The sequence below is a fragment of the Clavelina lepadiformis genome, chromosome 4 (genome assembly GCF_947623445.1).
Source record: "Clavelina lepadiformis chromosome 4, kaClaLepa1.1, whole genome shotgun sequence".
Taxonomy (NCBI): Eukaryota; Metazoa; Chordata; class Ascidiacea; order Aplousobranchia; family Clavelinidae; genus Clavelina; species Clavelina lepadiformis.
Window position 1 is genome coordinate 265,059 of NC_135243.1, and position 19,022 is coordinate 284,080.

Sequence of the window (19,022 nt, forward strand, 5' to 3'; positions counted from 1 at the left end):
ACTTTATTCCGACTTGCCGTGTCCTACCTGAGCAATGGTGGTCTGGTAGAAATAGCGCCATCTTCCGTACAGGCAGCTAAACGAATATCGCGCTAATGCTTCGTGGACCTAACAGTTTTACAACAAGGACGTTTTTTTGTAGAAAATTCCCACGAAATATGTTGGCGGCTAGAAATGTATGATGTATGACAGATGGAAATACTGTACTGTACTATGATGACGGCGGAAATATAGAATATACGGTGGTAGAGGGCTCATGGTGTAGCGCAGTAAAACTTCGGTCTGGTTCTGCTTCGTTTGTTTCGGCGCTTTGCCAATTTCGTCACATTTTTGTCGCAACCGGCAGAAATATGAACCTTCCGATGCTGGCTCGGAGTTCGCATTGTTCGACAGTTCGGGTGCTTCGGCGTCTGATATAAGCTTCATTGTGAGCAAGAGTGTTTTATGACGTAAGAGAACTTAAGCGATGAAGGCATTTTTATTTGGTGAACGTGCTGTTTGTGTGTGAGCGCATAACTTGGCACTTTTTTGTGAATTCTTTACAGGATCTGAATTTCTGAGTTAGTCCGACTTTCCTTATTAACTGTGGGGAGCAAAAACCTGGTGCTAACCGGTGTGACATCACAATAGAAAGACATCCTTACGTCATAACGGACAACAAACAGGCAAGGTCTCGAGAGCATAAACCAGAGATCTCCAATCTACCGCCCATTAGACTATAATGATTACCGCCTGTGATGCATCCAAATTCCGTCAGCATCAAAGACTGAAGCTGATGTCACAATTTCTCTTGCGGATATGATCCATGCTGATGTCACAATATAAGGTTGCTCGCGTATAATTGTTCCAGTAGCTGGGTGGTCAGTCGGTGACGACCTTAGCAAGCGTGCGGGCTGATGCAAGAAAAGATGGCGAGCCGATTTTGCTCTTTGATATATTTATTTTATATCTCCGATTTATTCGATATATTTCAGCGGAAACATTCGAGGACACAACTTGCTCCGTTCTGAAGCATCCCGAGGAGCCAGCAATAGATACGTTGGAATTTAGCTTAAATTTACATCAAATTGCCTCGGCCCTAAAGCAAATTTTCGTCAAAAGGAACGAAATTATTATCGTCAAATCACACATTTTATTATTTTAAAAGTGAAGAATACAGTGTCTGCAAACCGCAAGTTGACTGAAGGAAATCTGGTGAATGATATAATTTGCAGTGGTCTGTCTCTATACTTGGTCGAAACTTGTGACAAAATTTAAATAAAGATTCTACTAAATGAAACACTGTGGTTAGATTTCGTGTTTCCAGCAACAATAATCATATGAATATACTATATTTGCCACCAATCATAAATCACAATAAATAGAAGGCACTACTGGTGAAAACAGAATCATACCAAATACTTTTAAGCTTTTCCCCGCAATAAAGAAGATTTGCAAGCAGGTAGTAAGTGTAGTGTATCTTAACTATTGGTGTTTAGTGGATTCGATCTTATTGGAAATAAATTTAACCGAAACCCAATCTTGGGCATGTTTACCGGACTTGGCTGAAATAACTGCCGAAATTGCGAAAAAATGATTTGTTTATAAACGATCTGATTTGTTGGTTTTGCATTTTCCGTATGAGATGTCTATGTGGATCAGGCAGCTGTTAATTTGTAAATAGTCAGGTCACGCCGTAAGATCTTTGCAGAAATGATAAAGCAAGCTTTATGTGGACTAGGGTTAGATTACTACTTTTACAGTACTTTTACTGTACTTACTTGTACAGCAGCACAAGTCAAAAGATATGCCCATATACTCAGTGCTTGACTAACTAATTACTAATTTTGTTTTTGTCGGCGCAAGACCACACATTTGAAATATAACTGCAGTCTTTGACCTGAAATTTATTCACACTTCCGCAATTGTCCAAGTTTATCGTTCAAGGGCGGTCAGATTGGAAAGTTTGCTGTTTTTGGGGAGAAATCCCCCCGCGCAACAAGTTGAATCAACATCCATTAGCCCCATATGCTCAGTTAACTTTAATCTTCTGCGCACTTTGAAGATTGTTTGCTTCTGAGAACAACTGTGTTTTCTGGCAGTTTTCGACAAGATCTTTGATGCACAAAAAATCCAAGAGTGAAATTTGAGTTGCTATGTGCCATGTGCTCCCTCATAAGCTGCCAGGTGCTGGTTTCAATGTTTTACTCTTTGTCTGCATGTGTTCAAAATCTTTCTATAAATCATGCAAAAATCCATGTAAGCTCCACAATTGATTAAATGCGTACAAAGTTCAAGTAAGTTCATGTAATTGTGCTCATTTTCGCACCTGAAGTGTGCTGCTGAATATAATTATCACACCTCACATGCTTGCGTTTCCACCCATCTCTGCACACCGGGTTGCGAGACAGATTTAGTAAGATCTTGATGTCATAATCTGATAATGAATCTACATCCTTTCATTTCTTGTTGCTACAACTATAATTGGTACCACAAGGAAGTTATCGTACATGCAAGGATCATTTAACCTGACTGGAAGTCTTTTCGACAAGAAATCGTGCAACGATGCAAATTTTGAAAGCTTCAATTCTTTGTTTTTTTAATTGTTATAAATTAACAGCCAGTTTTTGGTTGTTTATTATAAATCAGCGTGACGACACAAAAATTCAGTGTGCACGTTGATAAATCTGCGGCTGCCACACTATGGCTGTGAACCCAAACCCGAATAGATTTGCCAAATATTGTTTTAGAAGATCCAGTCAAACACAGAAGTCCTACTGACTATGGTGAGGTCTCTTGTCCTTTTGCAATCCGATTTGGATTTGGTTCGAATTTGAACCTGATACAGGAATGCAAAAGTAAAGGAAATGGTCAACTTGATTACAACATTACTGACAAATTGATTGACTTTGATAAGGAATGACGATATATTTTCCTGGCTAAGTTAAATTTTTCATTTGGTGCTGGTATGAATACAGTGGATTAGGGATTTCTTCGGGCGGCCTTGATGTTCTAACTGTAATAACTAATCTTTCTTGCAGCACATCTCTATTATAATTTGGCGTGAAGACAAAAAATTTGGCATGCACGTTGATGAATCTTGTGCGTGTATTAAAGCGCATGTACAACATAAACTCTATACACAGGTGCAAAGATTTATGAATGTTATTGACCACATGGTGGCATTGCATTGAACCCGGTAATAAGTGCAAAACAAAATTATGCCGTTTTGTAGAATTTTACGTCATAATATGACAAATCCATAGAAAAACATGTTCTGTTTCAATAATCATATCAGCAGATGCGTTTGCAACCCGTCCCAATAAAAGCAAAAATATGCAACGGAAATAATGACATCGTAATTGGTGGTATCTACATTTCCAATTTGTGCGCAATCTGTACTATAGGTTGATGTTTTTTCCGTTACATCATATTTACTTTGCAAGGTTTTCTGCCAACAAACAAAAATGATTTGTAAAAGTTAATGCTTGGTTAGTATTTCACAAAAATGTTGTAAATGTGCTTGAAGTGTTTTTTCCTTCTTGTGCAGTTACAATATATGATACAATTTTTTGAAACAAAGATGGTTGCACAAACAATTTATATGCATTGTCATGTAATAATGAAAACCAGAGCGAAAAGTAAATATTGATGTTTCCATTTTACAGTTTCGCTTGATTGATGATGCATCGTGCTGGTGGGCAATACCCTGTGTTACAATATTGAAATTATTGAGATAATGTCGTGCAATGTTGAAAGATGAGAAAGAAAATAGAAACAATGTTTCAAAAGTCTGATGAACTCAAATCCTTGATAGATTGTCTTAAAGTGAAACCACTAAAACTATCGTATCATTAAAACCATTTCATCCCTGTTAAATGAATTAGCTTAATGGATGTTTTTAAGCAAATATTTTTCTTCAATCGTCACGTCAATGACTCATCTCTCCTGTGTTGAGAATGATGTCTATGCTTGCAACGAGAAGCGTGTTCATTCTTGTGTGACGACTAACAACTAAAGTTTTAAACATTTTACACACAACCATGTTTGATGTATGATAGTGTATTCAGCAAATTTTATAATTCAGTGGTTGTTTTCCGAAGATTAAAGTGAAAAAGCTCGGATAAAGCGTCAATAAAAAGCTGATGTTATTAAGTTAGTTGTTAAACAATTAGCAGTATGGGGTTTGTGTTATTTGATGGTAAACTGCTAATTTTAAACTCCTGTTTTTCATTTTCCAGATTGTTTTTCATATATTTTTATATTGCTAAAATGTCTTCAATGTGTAAAAAAAATGGGGCGCCCTACGTTAAATATTACGACTCTGCCGACACGATTGAGATGTTTGAACCTGTCCGTTGTTGGTTAAATAAAAACACAAAGAAATACCCACAGGTCAGTGCTATTTGTCCTGTCGCTTCTAATGCTATCGAGTTCGACAAATTTTTTTTTAACGCCTTTAAACTTATAAAAGCAAGACCTGAGTATTGCAAGATTTTCTAACAAAATTACTGCTTGAGGGCGCCAACTTGCTGACATGTAACTATGTATATCTTTACACTAGGGGGAGCCTCCGAGCACGAAATACCTGGCAAGTGTTTGCTGCCAGCTGCTGCAATTTCAAGAGGAAGCTTTCGGGAAAGATATGAAGTCATCAGCATTGACCAAGTTGCCAATTAAATGCTTCAATGACTTCTCACCAGGCATATTTTTTGCTCATTTTAACATTTTTTGAACTTGGTTTGTAGACATTTGATTAACGTCACCTTATCCGCTAGGTGGCGGCATGTGTCACATCCTCGGATCCTTGTTGAAATATAAAACGGATCAAGGATTACGACGGTTCGACTTCATAAACTGCTCGAGAATGGACAGAAATGTCGAGATCATGATGATGTTGGAGAAAGTGCTTGTGCAGAACAGATTCTTGCAGAGACCTGTCGTCTTCCTCGACACAAGTATGTGCTCAAATATATGATTTCCATGCTTGAGCTCGTCACTGATCAACGAGATAATGACTTAAGTATTGAATAGTTGTTACTATTAATGCCGTGAATGTGTTGACGTCATAATTACATTTTCGACCAATCCAAAGCATTATTCCCTCGTTTAAACTAAGCTTGGAATTATGTTTCAATTTTTATGAATCAAACGTTCAATGAAACTTTATTTGAATGTTTTAGATCTATGTGATGATCACGTGTCTGGTGTTCATAATTTGTTATTATTTGATTTTTACAGGAATTGATTCGAAGACTTCTCACAAACTCACAGAGATCGTAAAAGAACACCAGGGTACTTTGACCTCTGACCTTTCAACTGCGACCCATGTTGTTCACCCAGACCCTGACGACATGGACTTTGGGTCGTGGTTCACCCCGATCAAACGACGCGACAAACAATTCCTTGTTCACTTCTGGGGGTTTCCCGATTCGTACGACACCTGGATACCGGGTCAGTTAAATGTCGCTTCAGTGCATGACAGCAATGGAGGCCGCATGATACGAGGATATGATGTCTTCGATATTTCACGTTTTTGTAACAACTCTTGAATTTACCTCTAGCTTTAGAATGCCCGACCGAGAAAGTTTACGAACCTTACCACCCGCACGATGTCTACCACGTTGCCACCAAGTGGCTGATTGACCTGAACATTTACAACGAATGGATGAACGAGCTTGACTATCAGGTATGTGATGTCTATGGCGTGAACAATACAAGATTGTCGGGCTCAGGCGAGACATCTTCATTAGCTTTGATGTTGAATATTTCGTACCAGGTCACTGCAAGTGGTGAATGGATGCACCCAAGCGTAGCAGTAAGAAGAGGTTCGTGGAATTATTATTGCTTTGTACATGTCGGCTATGCAGTATTTATTTAAAGCAATTTACAGATATGTAAGCATCACTGCAGGAAGTGTTTGCAGAAGAAGCTGATTTTTTATCAAATCTTAAATGTGGAGTTCCAGGTTCTCTCAAATTAAATGCGCGCATGTTTGTGGCAATCTTCAGTTCGCTCTGACAGGGAAAAATAATTCTCAAGAAATTCGTGATGAAAGCATAAAAATTGTTTTTTAGGGTTATTTGTTTTTGTTAACCAAGTAGCAGATTAAAGTAATTGGAAAACAACCTGCCTGTAAGCTAGGATCATTTTTTGTGAAAGTATTAAAATAATAATTCTCTTCGTCAACCAGCTGCTCGTCAGCGATTCCCCGCCTTTTTCACGCAGAGTTGATCGGTTTCGCTGTAGCGAAATACCAAGTGCCACATTGTTCGAAGTTTTAAACAAATTTTAATTTTTCTTCAACAGTAGTTTTCGCTTCCACAAGAATAACATCATTAAAAGCAAAACCTAAAACGTTTCCTCGCTCGTTCACAAATTCCAATTCGAAGCATTTGTGATGTAACAAGGAAAGGCATCACGCTTGGTTAAGCACGGGTAACGGTGCGTGTTAATGAATAAACTACGGCGTGTGTGCTTTGCGCGTGCAAGATGGCGGCCAGTGCATGGTGGTAGTTGTAAAGAACAGTGAAGTCGATGTGAGAAGGTTGCTTTGCTTCTGTGATAAAATTTCGCGATAATTCGACATCGCTGCGCCACATCGGATGCGAGAATGAGTAGGAAGTCATTAAGTTTGTTAACATTGAGTTGTTTGTTAATTTAACGAGCAAAAAGTGTTCAGTTGTGTCGAAAGTCATTCAGAGCTTTTTAACATTTAATTTCTCGTCCAGGCTTCGTGGCCAGGAGCGGGAAAGCGGACAGTCCGGTCAATTTGTCGGACACCGACCGCAAGAAATCTTTGAGCAAGAAGCGATCGAAGCAGAGGTCGCCATCACCAGACAACTCGAAGAAAAAGAACAGGAAAGGTGACTTGGTTTAGTATTTGAGCCCGGAAACACTTTTAACCGTGTTTTTCGTTGTGGCCTATAAATTAGTGGGAGGTTTTGCACATGACGCTGGTATTCCACACATGCTGTTTGTAATATAAGAAAAAAGTTTAGCTGTTGACTAGGATGCTGCTTTATGAATGAAGGTGCAGCAAAATAGTTGCTTGTCTTCAAGTGCATTTTAAAATAAATTAAACTTAAATACAGTGTGAAAGAGCTGCCGTAACAATGGTTCATGCTTTATTCAGTTTTACTACAAGTACGTACTTTGTTGATTCTGAGACAAGTCATTCTCTGCTACACTGCCACCCTGTGTAAACATGGATGGTGGATGTGCAATTATTGTCACCTGCAACAAAATCATATAAAATTAAAAGGAATATTGTCGGCATATTTAATGAGAAACCAAATATCCCAAAACCATAATTTTCGTCATATAACCGCCCATGACATTCGATCTAAGAACATGGCAACATATATCGACATTATTCAACTCAATGATGTTTTAGGCATTTGGACTGATCATTTGAAGGTCATCGGAGTTCGCGAGTATTTTGCGAAGTCATGTGACTTTAAACTTTGATTAGAAATCATATATTCTGAGAGTTGACCGCTTCACGTGAATCAAGAAGTAAAACTTAGCTGAATTTTCACTTCAACTTGACTCCTGTTGCTTAGGTCGGCCGGGAACCCCCTCGTCAGGGAAGAAGAGGAAAGATGAAGAAGAAGATCTGACGAGAGACATGGATGAACCGACTCCCATTCCCAGCGTGGAAGAGGTGCAAGTCCCCAAACAGGTTTGTTGTTGAACACTTAGCTCCCCCGTGTGGTCGATACAATCATCAGCGATCAGGTCTCACCGATTTTTATCAGATCTACTCGAAGAAGGACATAGAGACTCAGCCCATCAAAGGAGGAGCACTGCAAGAGATAGGAGAAGTGGAGGACGCCGATATGGAAGTGGAAAGCAGTGAACCAGTTGGTGTGTGTAGAAATGGGCAATTCACATTAATTTACTATTCTAAAATTATTCCGAATACCTTTAGAATCTAGAACACCAAATCATATTCTGAATTTTTTTATTTTTGGAGAATTAGCAAAACAAGAACAATTTATAATTTTCTGAGCGAGCTTTCCAAGTTTTAAAACCGAATCCTATTATTTGGCTTAAATTATCCTTTTGGATTCGAATCCCCCTGATTCGGTGTTCTGAATCACCCATCCCTGTGAGTGTGGGGCAGTTTGATGTTTGTTGTTCTTGCAAGTTATACAAAGCTTGTTGCAGGGACGACAGAAGAGAGCGTGACGGAACAAACCCACCACATTGTCATGCCGAGCTACTCTGCGTGGTTCGACTATAACTCCATCCATGCCATCGAGAGAAGGTGACGCGTCTCTGGTTGACTGCATTCTTGCCTCCTATAAACACCATGTGCTTGTTCAAACTCATCCGTGGAATGTGTCACGAGTTACGACAATTATTTCAGGGCGTTACCAGAATTTTTCAATGGAAAGAACAAATCAAAGACGCCAGAGATATTCCTCGCGTATCGAAACTTCATGATCGACACTTACAGACTCAACCCCATCGAGTACCTCAGCGCCACTGGTTGCCGTAGAAACTTAGCAGGGGACGTGTGCGCAATACTTAGGTGAGTACCAGGTCCTTCACATCAGGGTTTCTCAAACTTCTTATGCCAGGGACCCCTATTAGTGAATCTGGCTTCACAACCAGCGTGCAAGGATAATAAACAATACTGAATCATGTTTATTAACAAAACTAACAACATGAATGGGACGGATGAGGTTGCTTATACCATTGCAAAAGCTTTCAAAATCATTTCAATTGCGAATCACTGCGTTGGTTATCTATGTCTGACTTCAGAGGAGGACAATTGTTACTTTGAAAGTACCATCGGTAACGGTACTTGGTAAAAAATGTACCAACGGTTCTGGTATTCGGTACTATTTCAAAAAAGTTGTTCGATACCAGTACTTTTTGCACAGCAAATCCTGTTGTTAATGCAAGTTTTGCCAATATTATGACCAAGGTAAAAGTTACTTCCGGTCAAAAAATATGTGAAATCGCTCTTTGCGATTTTACTGGACATTTTTAGATTAAAACGAACAAAAAGCACTAAAATTGGCATTAAGTTAAATAAGATTAAGTTTTAATAATGAAAACATACTTCTCAATACTTTAAAGTAATTATTTTAAATATACCCAGTGCCAACTTCCTTTTAGAAAAATAGTATCAGCGGTATCGGTGCTGAAAAAGTACTGCGGTCAGTAATTCGGTGGCTATAGTACCGCGATACTGCCCACCTCTTTCTGACTTCTGTCACATCGTCACGGATACCCAGTGTTCCGCAGACCTTGGTTTGGGAAACCCTGCTTTGCATAGACATCTAAAATCTGTATTTGACAGGGTCAGTGTGTAATACTTCTATGTGCAGGGTCCATGCATTCATGGAGCAGTGGGGGCTGATAAATTACCAGGTGGACCCGGAATCGAAGCCCTCCGTGATGGGGCCTCCCCCCACGTCGCACTTTCATGTCATCGCGGATACACCGTCGGGGTTGCAGCCAATCGGCCCCACTAAACCATCGCACCCTTCACAAGCAATCGCTAAGCTTGACAAGGTGGGGCAATGGTTGTGCTTGATGCGGTTTCATTCATTGTGTGTTCAACTTACACCTGATCACCCATCAAGCACGTTCTGGTCACTTTATGTGATTAACTTTGCTTGATAGTTGCGACACTTTTGTCAAATCACAGCTTAAAATTCATGAAAAGTTTTAAATTTTCGTCGTAGTACAAAACCAAAGACGAGAAGCCAGCTACGTTGGACAGTGGCATCGGAAATAACTTTGGTCTTCGAACTGATGTCTATGCGAGTCAGCATAAAGGACAGATGGGCAGGGCAAAGACCGTAGCAGCACAGGCTGTTGCCAAACCGTGGTCCGACCAGGAGGTGCTGCTGCTCTTGGAAGGACTCGAGATGTACAAGGTGGTACCAGTGGCTTCTGTGGTGGTGCCAGTGGCGGCTCTATACTGTAGTAAAACTCATGTTAATGTGATTTCTATGCAGGACGATTGGAACAAAGTGTCGGAGCACGTTGGGAGTAGAACCCAGGATGAATGCATCCTACAGTTCCTTAGATTACCCATCGAAGACCCTTACATTGAAGGTGGGTCATATTTGTGACATCACAGAGCATGTTGTGACTGTAGGTTTGAATGAAGGCACGTTGGCCGCTACAAGCAACATAGAGGCGGGAGAGGGCGAGAAGAAGATTGTCCTTGAGCATCCAATTCCGTTCTCAAAGTCCGGCAACCCGGTGATGAGCACAGTCGCATTCCTCGCCTCCGTCGTGAGCCCTCGTGTGGCAGCTGCTGCCGCAAAAGCTGCAATCGACGAGTTCTCATCGATGAAAGATGAGGTTCCACACTACCTGGTGGATGCTCATGTCAAGAAGGTGGTTTTGTTGCTGCAAATGTGAGTGGGGCTGCTACAGATTTTGACCCCAATGTTTTTCACCCAGGTGGAGGAGCAAGCAAAGCTCGGTAACGTGGACCCTGGGTATGGTCTGGATAAAAGTGGAATCGCTGGAACTTCTAAGCAGGAGGAGGAGGTAGAAAAGAATGAAGCAAAAGATGAGGAGATGAAAGAGGAAAAAGAAGAAGAAAATGAGGTATTGCGATGTCATAATCGCCAACTCGGTGATGATCTAGGCATTTGGACTGATGCTTTGATGGTTATTTCACGACTTCAAGTATTTTGGCTTCGTGGAATATCACGAGCGCTGATTCCAATTGTACAGACTGAGAGTTGAGATTTGAAGTAAATATTTTCTTGTTTTGTATCAGTAGTTCCCAACCTTCTTATTGCATTACCCCCATTTTGAAACTTTTTATTCCTCTGATAAAAACACACAAAATGTGCTGATTAATGTCTGTTTATTAGGTAGGTTTTTTAAGGATGTTCATTTAAATTGTGTAATCATCGTCTGTATAATACTAGATTACGCAATCAGCGGTCTTTACATTTATGAGATGACAATGTAATCGCTGAACAATTAATAACCAACTAACACACTACAATCAACACTAATTTGTCCAAAAACAGCTATTGGACAATACTTAGAAATAGAAAGATGTGATACTTAATGCAAATAAGAAATTAGAATTCCTCCCTGGTGTAGGTTAAAAGTTTCTATTATATTACTATTATATACTTATACTTGCAATATTATATACTTCAAAACTTTCAGTGCTGCTCAGAATGATCCAGTCTGTCTGGACAACTTTCGTTTTTCACATTTTACCATTCCCAAGTGAACAACCTCTCAATGTTATTCTTATCCTTCTGTTTGGAAGTTAAATAATTTAAAATAGTTCCAACATGTACAGTATGTGTATATGTAAGTTGTGCTCATTTTCAAATAACGTCATACAGGTCAAATAAGTTCGAAGTCAGCCGCCATATTTGCTGCTTTATACCAACTTGTTCCTTTTCTCTCGTTTCAGTCTGGCCATGCCAAGAAGATCATGGAGCAGCGACTTCCGGAGGGAAATATTGCCACAGCGGCGGCTGCGGCATTGTCTGCCGCGGCAGTGAAGGCCAAGTACCTGTCGCAGATTGAGGAGAGGAAGATCAAGAGTCTTGTTGCGCTCCTCGTGGAAACCCAGATGAAGAAGCTGGAGATAAAACTGAGGTATTCCCTCATTGGTTGATTCAAGAGCGGCAGAGCGCGACCATGCAGCTGCATGCGAAGTATAATAGAGATGAAAATAGTGAATTCAGTTTTTTCGGTCGTTCTTTAGTTTCCACTTAAAACAACGCGCTAAAGAGAAAGCACAAGATGCTCGTACATTGTGGTATAAACCAGTGAATGAAGGATGTTTGTTGCAGAAATTTTGAGGAGTTAGTGCAAATAGTTGATTGTGAGCAAACAATGGTGAGCAAGCAAAGAGAGCAACTCATCGCGGACAGACAGAACTTCCTCTTGAAGGCAGCAAAGTAAGATTTCTATATCAGCTGAGAATGTTCAGGTTAACCAGCGAGCGTATGACAAGATGAAATCTGCCAGAAAGATAGAATTTGAAATTGACACCGTAGATACGAGTTAGCGTGAAAGTGTAACGCGAGAAGTGAGATAAAGCGACGTGAATTAGATCCAACCTTCTGCACATGACCCTTGAACGTATTTTAAAACATTTCTATGGAGACGGCTTCGTTTGAATTTGCAAGTTTTCCTCCTCAGACACTTTGAGGAGCTGGAAACGATCATGGATCGGGAGAAGGAACAACTCGAATACCAACGACAGCAGCTCCTCCAGGAGCGCCAGGCCTTCCTCCACGAGCAGCTCAAATACGCCGAAGTCCGTGCCAGGCAAGCTCAACAAGCCAAGCACCAAGCCATGCTGAGCTCTCCTCATCCACCTGGGGCTTCCCCCCACCACATGCAGCATCGAGCACCCATGATGTCTCACCCACCCCCGCATCAAGATGCTCATCCCCAGCTCGGTTATTCAGGACCCCATCCGGTCGGGAAGCCCGCTACCCAGGTGTGATATGCACCCTGGGTGCCTCATCACAATCGAAGTTCACTTTAACGTTCATTCGATCTATTTCAGGTGACCCAGATGCCAACCACGACACAACCTGCCATGTTGTCCCAGCAAGCACCTCCTCATTCACTTCCACAGCAGCCCGCCCCCCAAGTGACTCTTCCTCCAACATCTTCGGTGCCTTCCCAGGCAACCCTCCCACAACCAACCCAGGAAGCCCCTCATCCTGTGCCCCAGATCCCTACACAACAGCAAGCCCCTCCTTACTCGGCTGCCCCAACACAAATAACCCCGCAGCCAGGACCTGCACAGCTGCCCGCACATCCTCCACCCCAACCGCAGGGAATTCCCCACCAAGCACCGGATGGGGTGCCGCCACCTCCACAAATGCCCCCAAGTTCTCTGCCCCAGCAACCCGCGCTTGCCCCACCCGGGAACCCTTCGCAGCAGGTACTTCCCCAGCCCCCTATTGCACCCCAACCAGGGACCCAACCACCACACGCTCCGCAGCAATATCCGCCCCCTACCAGTCAGATGATGCCACTAGCTGGTGCTCCAACAATCTCTTCACCGAGTAATGCCCCTCCTCAAGTTGCCCCACCGAACCAGGCAGGGTATCCACAACCTCCGAGCTCCCAATACACCCCGCAGTACCAGGAGTACATGGGTGAGTCAGCGCTTATATAACAGCGAGTCGTTGTCATATTCATCTCAGATTTTGTCTTACAGAAATATTTATTATGTAATATTTTTATAGGCCCCAACCCTAGACCTGCGTATACGGGTCACCCAGGCTTCTACAATTTCCCGCCGCCAGCCAGCCAAGCCCCAACGCCAGCAGGATACCCAGCTGGTACGTACCCACCCCGGCAACCATCGCAGGACCAGACTGAATCTGCCCCTGCTCCGATGGAACCGATGCAGCATTAATATTGTTTGATAACAAACTGCCATTATGTGACCGTTATATGTGTTGAGTTGCAGTAAACCTTGTTCTTCGAAGTCGTCGTTGCTCGAATTTTATTCGATTGTCAGCTTTGTGTCCAGAATAATATTGCTTCAGGTCATAGAATGGACTTTTTAACTAAGGAGATAGCTAGGACATATTTGATGTTCTAAGACCAGTTCGCGAGTAGTGCAAAAGGTTTGTAGTTTGACCTGCACTTGTACTTCGCTGCATAGACGTAGCCTGGGGGAGGTGAACAACACGTGAGAAGCATTCTCTTAAATTTTCAAAGTTTGGATCCCGAATTTGAGTATTTTGTTGAAAATATAATAAAGTATGTTTTGTATATTTCCCTTGAACTAATCAAATATTTAGCCCCTCCCAATTTTTTTCTATTAACGCCACTTTTTCGCTATTCATTTTATGGTTCTGAGTTTCAAGTTGTCGAGGCATCAGTCTTCAATAAAGCACAGATGAGCTCATACCTCTATTGTTTCATATATGAGCGAGGATGCTACAGTAGCAGCAGACTTCGGAGTCAAATCTACTTGTGTATAAAGCGATACATCTTGGATTATAAAATCCGAACAATGTAATAAAACTAGAGAATATAATTTCCAATTTGGCTGATTTAAGAAATCGCTTACTAAAGTAAAAAAAAAACAAATCACAGCAGCCAACTGTACGAATTTTTCTTTTTCCAAAAAATGTCCGAGGTTGCTGAGGTCAAAGGTGAAACGCGTGATGTCACGCATTGTTACTAGTTCGAAAATTTTTAAGGAACTTGTGGAGTTGAAATGTGTTGAGATAGGGCTGGCCTAGGCCTGGTAGGGGCTTGGACTAGTTGGACACTTTCCGTATCCGAAAGTGGCTTCCAGATTGCCCTACCTGCCTACTGTGCCCATGCACTGCTTAAGCGCCTACTCTTCTGCCGGCTTACCTGCTATCTGTAGCATTTTTGTGAAAACTGTCAGAACTAGCCTAGGGGCCTTAGCTATACGTAGATATACCGTTACTGCTATACTGTGACCAGTGTGACACCGTTTAAAACCTTTAGGCCTACAGCCTTAATTTGATAGACAGTTGTCATATCTCGGTATTTGCATATTGTATATTCTAGACTATTATTTATTTTTCATAGGCTAGCAATTCTCTGATAAACGTCACCGGTACTGTGACATAACGTTCATTCTTCAGTTCACTGCAGGTCGTATTTACTAGAGCCCTAATTACTGGCCTGGATGAATATGTCAAGTCATCAGTGAACAGATAAAAAGCAAACTGTTTAAGCTGGTTGGACATTCTACAGTTCTAGCTTACTGAAAAGTTGAACTTCTCATATCGAAGCGCAAATTAAGTAGTCTGGTGGTTTGGAGACAAAGATGACCGCCCAGATGTTTGGCGTGGACGACCGAGGTGACAAAGATGTCACGTTGGATATGTTAGATTATAAATACATCGATGAATGCAACAATGTTAAGGTGGGTGAAATTTTATTTCTATGCCCCGGCGGCATAGCACGGCCATATTTATCAAGATCTTGCAGTAAACAACAAAAAATGAAAAGTGTAGGTGCGCAAAAATTTTTGGATGCACTTAAAGTGGGTAATTACATAGTAAGTTGCTGAGTGAAATGCATTCCTGTGCATTTTAATTGCAACTGATCAGCATTTTATAGCAATAGCTTGTCTGTGGACCTTCTGGTACTTTAGCTCTGACATTTTATTTCTTTACCTACGTCATACTGCGTCATCTTCTCTTACATTTTTCAATTGACAGGAAATGGAGAGGATTTTAAAAGTTCTTCGCTCAGCAAAGGATGGATACTACCCCCACCTCATCAGACATTGTGAAAATAAGCTCACTAACCTCGACCCGAAAAACAAGTATCTAAGGAAGGAAAGTCCTGCGATATCATCCAGGTTTGCATTATGACATCATAGTTGATGAACGGCATGAATGCTTTGTAGCAATGCCGGTTTTTTTTGCTGAAACCTTTCACGATTTTTCAGGGACTTGCCGTCGGAAGATCGAGATCAGCTTACCAATGGGCTTTCTGATTGGTCAAAAGAAATGAAAAATGAACTAAAAAGTGAGGTCAATGGAGTTCATGAAAATAACCTACCCCCGATTCGAAGTTCAAAGACAATGAAAGGTTCAGTCATGTGACTCATCTTGTAACAACGAACCATAGGTGGTTGTAACACGCTTGATATTGTTCAGGTAACCGTGTTAAAAAGGGCGACGTGGGGTCAAAGAAGACGGAACGCATTCGAAGCGCTGATTATAAATCCTGGGATAAATATGATGTCGATGAGGAATGCAAGAAAGTTGATGAACAAAATCCTGTCGTTCATGAGACGAAGGTTGTTTTACGTTTTGAAGTTTGAAGTTTTATTAAATTTTTGTCGATTATTCCAGGGTTTTCTTCCAACCTGCCAACAGTTGGTTGGTCGACGTGGTTGTCGCCACAGCTCTCACTTATAATATGTTGATGCAGACGAGTATCCCTCATAAGGTGAGTGCAGAAGGGATGACTGACGAGGAGAGAGAGATGAGAGCAGGAAGAGAGAAAGACAAAGGAAATGAAGCATTTAAGGCCGGTGAGGAAGAGAGGGTGAGGTTAAAGGTTGAAATTATTTCATCCTCATCTAAACTGACTCCATCGACATTGTGAAGGTGACTTTGAGGAGGCGCTTGCTTATTACTCTCGAAGCATCAGCCTGATCCGGACCGCAGCATCAATCAACAATCGCGCTCTCGCTTACCTTCGCTTGGAGAGGTGGGAAGATGCAAGGATGGATTGCGATCAGGTGCTGATGATGGAAGAAGACAACTTGAAAGCAAAACTCCGGCGAGCTTCCTCGCTGAAGGAAATGAAGATGTACCAAGATGCCAAACTTGACCTTGACTTTGTTCTTGAGAAGGTTGGTGGGAGATTTATCCTCATCTTTAGCATTCCTCTTGCTAACTTGGTTTTATTTTAAGGAACCGAACAATGCCCGCGCAAAGAAGCTCCTCGCTGAAGTGGAGGAAAAAATCCCTAAGAGAGGTCATAGGATGGAAATAAGCGAAGTCGAGGAGGATGAAGATGAAATTAATGAAGAGACATCCCCAGCTAGGGAACAGATCCAACAATTTCAAGAACCTGCATCTACACAAGAACCGACTCCTACTGAAGATTCTGCTTCCATTCCAAAGTCAACTCCTGCCCAAAATCCAACTCCTTATCAAGATTCAGCCACTCAAGATCCTCGTTCCACTGAAAGTTCTTCTCCTGCTGATCCTGCGTCTTCCTCCACGGCAACATCTTCCCCAGAACCTCCTCCACAAAAGGAATTTTCATCAACAGCAACTAATTTATCTTCAAATGATCAAACAACTCTTCCTAGATGTGAACCTCTCACTCAGGGAAATATAGAGGTGGATGCGCAAGAAATTGAACCTGAGATCCCACAATCTCCACTTCCAATGAAGATCGAAGCCATCAAAACATCGGCTGGTGAGTTTTATCGCTCCGGGCAGTATGGGGAGGCAAGTGGGAAGTACACTCAAGCCATCACCCAACTCAAGATGAGGATGAAAAAAGAATCGGATTGCAATTACTCCCATGCACTCGCAGTCCTCTTCAACAATCGAGCCGCCTGCATGCTCAAGTCTGGCAACGACAAGTCCTGCATCCAGGATTGTGACAGTGTCCTTGAACTGAAGCCGGCCGATGTGAAAGCTCTAGTGCGAAGAGGCTCGGCTTACGAGCACATGGAGAAGTACGTCCAGGCTTACAATGACTTCAGACAAGCCCAGGTGGCTGATTGGTCAGCTTCTCAGGCACAAGATGGCGCCAACAGGGTTGCAAAACACTTACGAGATTTGCACGGACCAGGTTGGAAAGACAAACTCAGCGGAGAATTCCAAAAGGAATTGCAGCCGGATGTCACCAGAGAGCAGAGCAACAAAGTTCCCGCGTCAAAGCCAAAGAAGAAAACGGAGAAGAAGTTGCCGAGCACGACGTCAGTCAAAGCCGAAGAAATGGAAGCAAAGAGGCAGAAGATTCGGCAGGATTTATTCACCAAGTTGAAGAGCGAGGGCAACGAGATGGTGCGGAGTGGGAAGTACAATGAGGCGGTGGAACGGTACACAAAGTGCATCAACATCTGCCCGGAGGAGGTTGCAAGTTACACGAACCGCGCTCTCTGCTTCCTCAAGCTGAAGAAAGATCTCTCTGCCGTGCATGACTGCACAGAGGCTATAAAGTTGGATGAGGGAAACGTGAAGGCGCACTTTCGTCGCGGTCAGGCTCGGAGGAATCTCGGGATGATGACAGACGCTGAGAAGGATTTCGTGAAAGTCATTGAGCTTGATCCGAAAAATCGGTCGGCGAAGAATGACTTGGATGCGCTGAGGACAGAGATCAAGAGCACCACCAAGAGGAAAATTGAGATTGAAGAAGTGAGTGAAGACGAAGAAGAGCCAGAAGAGAGTGGAAAGGAGCCAGATGCTTTTGTGTCCAGCCAGGTCAAGGCTGAGGAGGATGTTGCTCGGGATGAGAGTTGGATCCAAGCTCCCCGGGATGAACTACCAAGTCCCTGCGAAGACGATGATTCTGGATCATCTGAAGTAAAGAATGAGCAGCTTGATACAGAAGAAGGTGGTAAGGGGAAACCCCAGAATGAAGAATCGACCTTGGTCCTCCCTGAAGTCCCAGAGAAGATGACTCCCTATGAGTTCGGGAACTTGTGGAACTCCATCCAGCCAAAGACTCACGTGGCGGCTTACAAAATAATCCTGGATAAAGTGTCGTTGGATCAGATCCCGGTGATGGTGAGCAACAAAACGACCGACCACGTGATCGTCACCTTCGCGCACATCGCCCAATCCCACATCGATTCATCGGAGTTCGATCGAGCTTTTCTCATCCTTCAGCATCTCGCGAGAGCTCAGCGCTTCGACATGGCCGCTATGTTCCTCGGCCAAAGTGACAAGAACATTGTCGGCGAAGTATTTGCCAGTCTGGCCAACTCTGTGGAATCTAAAAAAGTCTCTTTCGACATTTCCGACGTGAACCGACTCAGAGCTTGCTACAAGATTTAATCGTCTGCGCTTAGTTGTGTGTCTTATTATTCAATAAATAAAGAATTTTGTACAATTTGTTGAGCTGTGACTTTTCATGTCGATTTTTTTCGATTAAAGTTCCATTTTAATCATTAATGAAGTTTGATAGAAGTGAAAATTATGAGATTTGAAATGAAGCTTTCGATAGTTTGATTATAACTAGAGATGCGAGAATAATAGAAATTATACACAATCTGTTTCAATAATAATAATATCTAGAGCAGTGGTTCTCAACCGGGGGTCCGCGAAACGTTTTCAGGGGGTCCTTGAGAAATTCGAAATCTGCAACATAAAGTACGAGTTTTTAAAATTTTTTTGCTGTTTGTCATTGCTTTTTGAAATAGGCTGGAACATTTGCTTAATTGCCTATTGTGATGGGACAATACGAAAGCTTATTGAGATTTATCACCCGCAGGGAAGGCCTATTGTGATGCACTAGATTGCGGATTATACGAGAAGACAGCTGGATACAGTGGTTTTAAGTTGCTGGAGATTGCACATAATCGCTTTCTCAGTTTTAGC

At 42.1% G+C, this 19,022-nt stretch overlaps 2 protein-coding genes across 3 annotated transcripts; both read left to right on the top strand.

Annotated features, from left to right (window-relative positions):
- The first annotated feature begins 4,224 nt into the window (after positions 1–4,224).
- Positions 4,225–13,444, top strand: LOC143451594 (SWI/SNF complex subunit SMARCC2-like). Of its 2 annotated transcripts, XM_076952290.1 has the most exons (20): positions 4,225–4,374; positions 4,544–4,682; positions 4,758–4,937; positions 5,221–5,433; positions 5,544–5,668; positions 5,759–5,807; positions 6,711–6,845; positions 7,545–7,663; positions 7,740–7,848; positions 8,152–8,251; positions 8,354–8,518; positions 9,324–9,510; positions 9,684–9,878; positions 9,960–10,059; positions 10,115–10,347; positions 10,414–10,563; positions 11,399–11,586; positions 12,136–12,439; positions 12,509–13,109; positions 13,200–13,444. In XM_076952290.1, exons 1-20 carry the CDS (start codon positions 4,252–4,254, stop codon positions 13,370–13,372), a joined length of 3,588 nt encoding a protein of 1,195 aa, XP_076808405.1. In that variant the 5' UTR covers positions 4,225–4,251; the 3' UTR covers positions 13,373–13,444. The 2 variants fall into 2 exon arrangements, with proteins under 2 accessions (XP_076808405.1, XP_076808406.1); XM_076952291.1 differs by lacking the exons at positions 4,225–4,374; positions 4,544–4,682; positions 4,758–4,937; ... (1 more) ...; positions 5,544–5,668; positions 5,759–5,807 and adding an exon at positions 6,451–6,596.
- A 714-nt stretch (positions 13,445–14,158) lies between these two features.
- Positions 14,159–18,536, top strand: LOC143451595 (sperm-associated antigen 1-like). The gene is made up of 7 exons (XM_076952292.1): positions 14,159–14,869; positions 15,168–15,310; positions 15,401–15,543; positions 15,612–15,754; positions 15,889–15,991; positions 16,068–16,315; positions 16,377–18,536. The coding sequence occupies exons 1-7, from the start codon at positions 14,771–14,773 to the stop codon at positions 18,477–18,479; spliced, it is 2,982 nt and encodes a 993-aa protein (XP_076808407.1). The 5' UTR covers positions 14,159–14,770; the 3' UTR covers positions 18,480–18,536.
- The last annotated feature ends 486 nt before the right edge of the window (positions 18,537–19,022 follow it).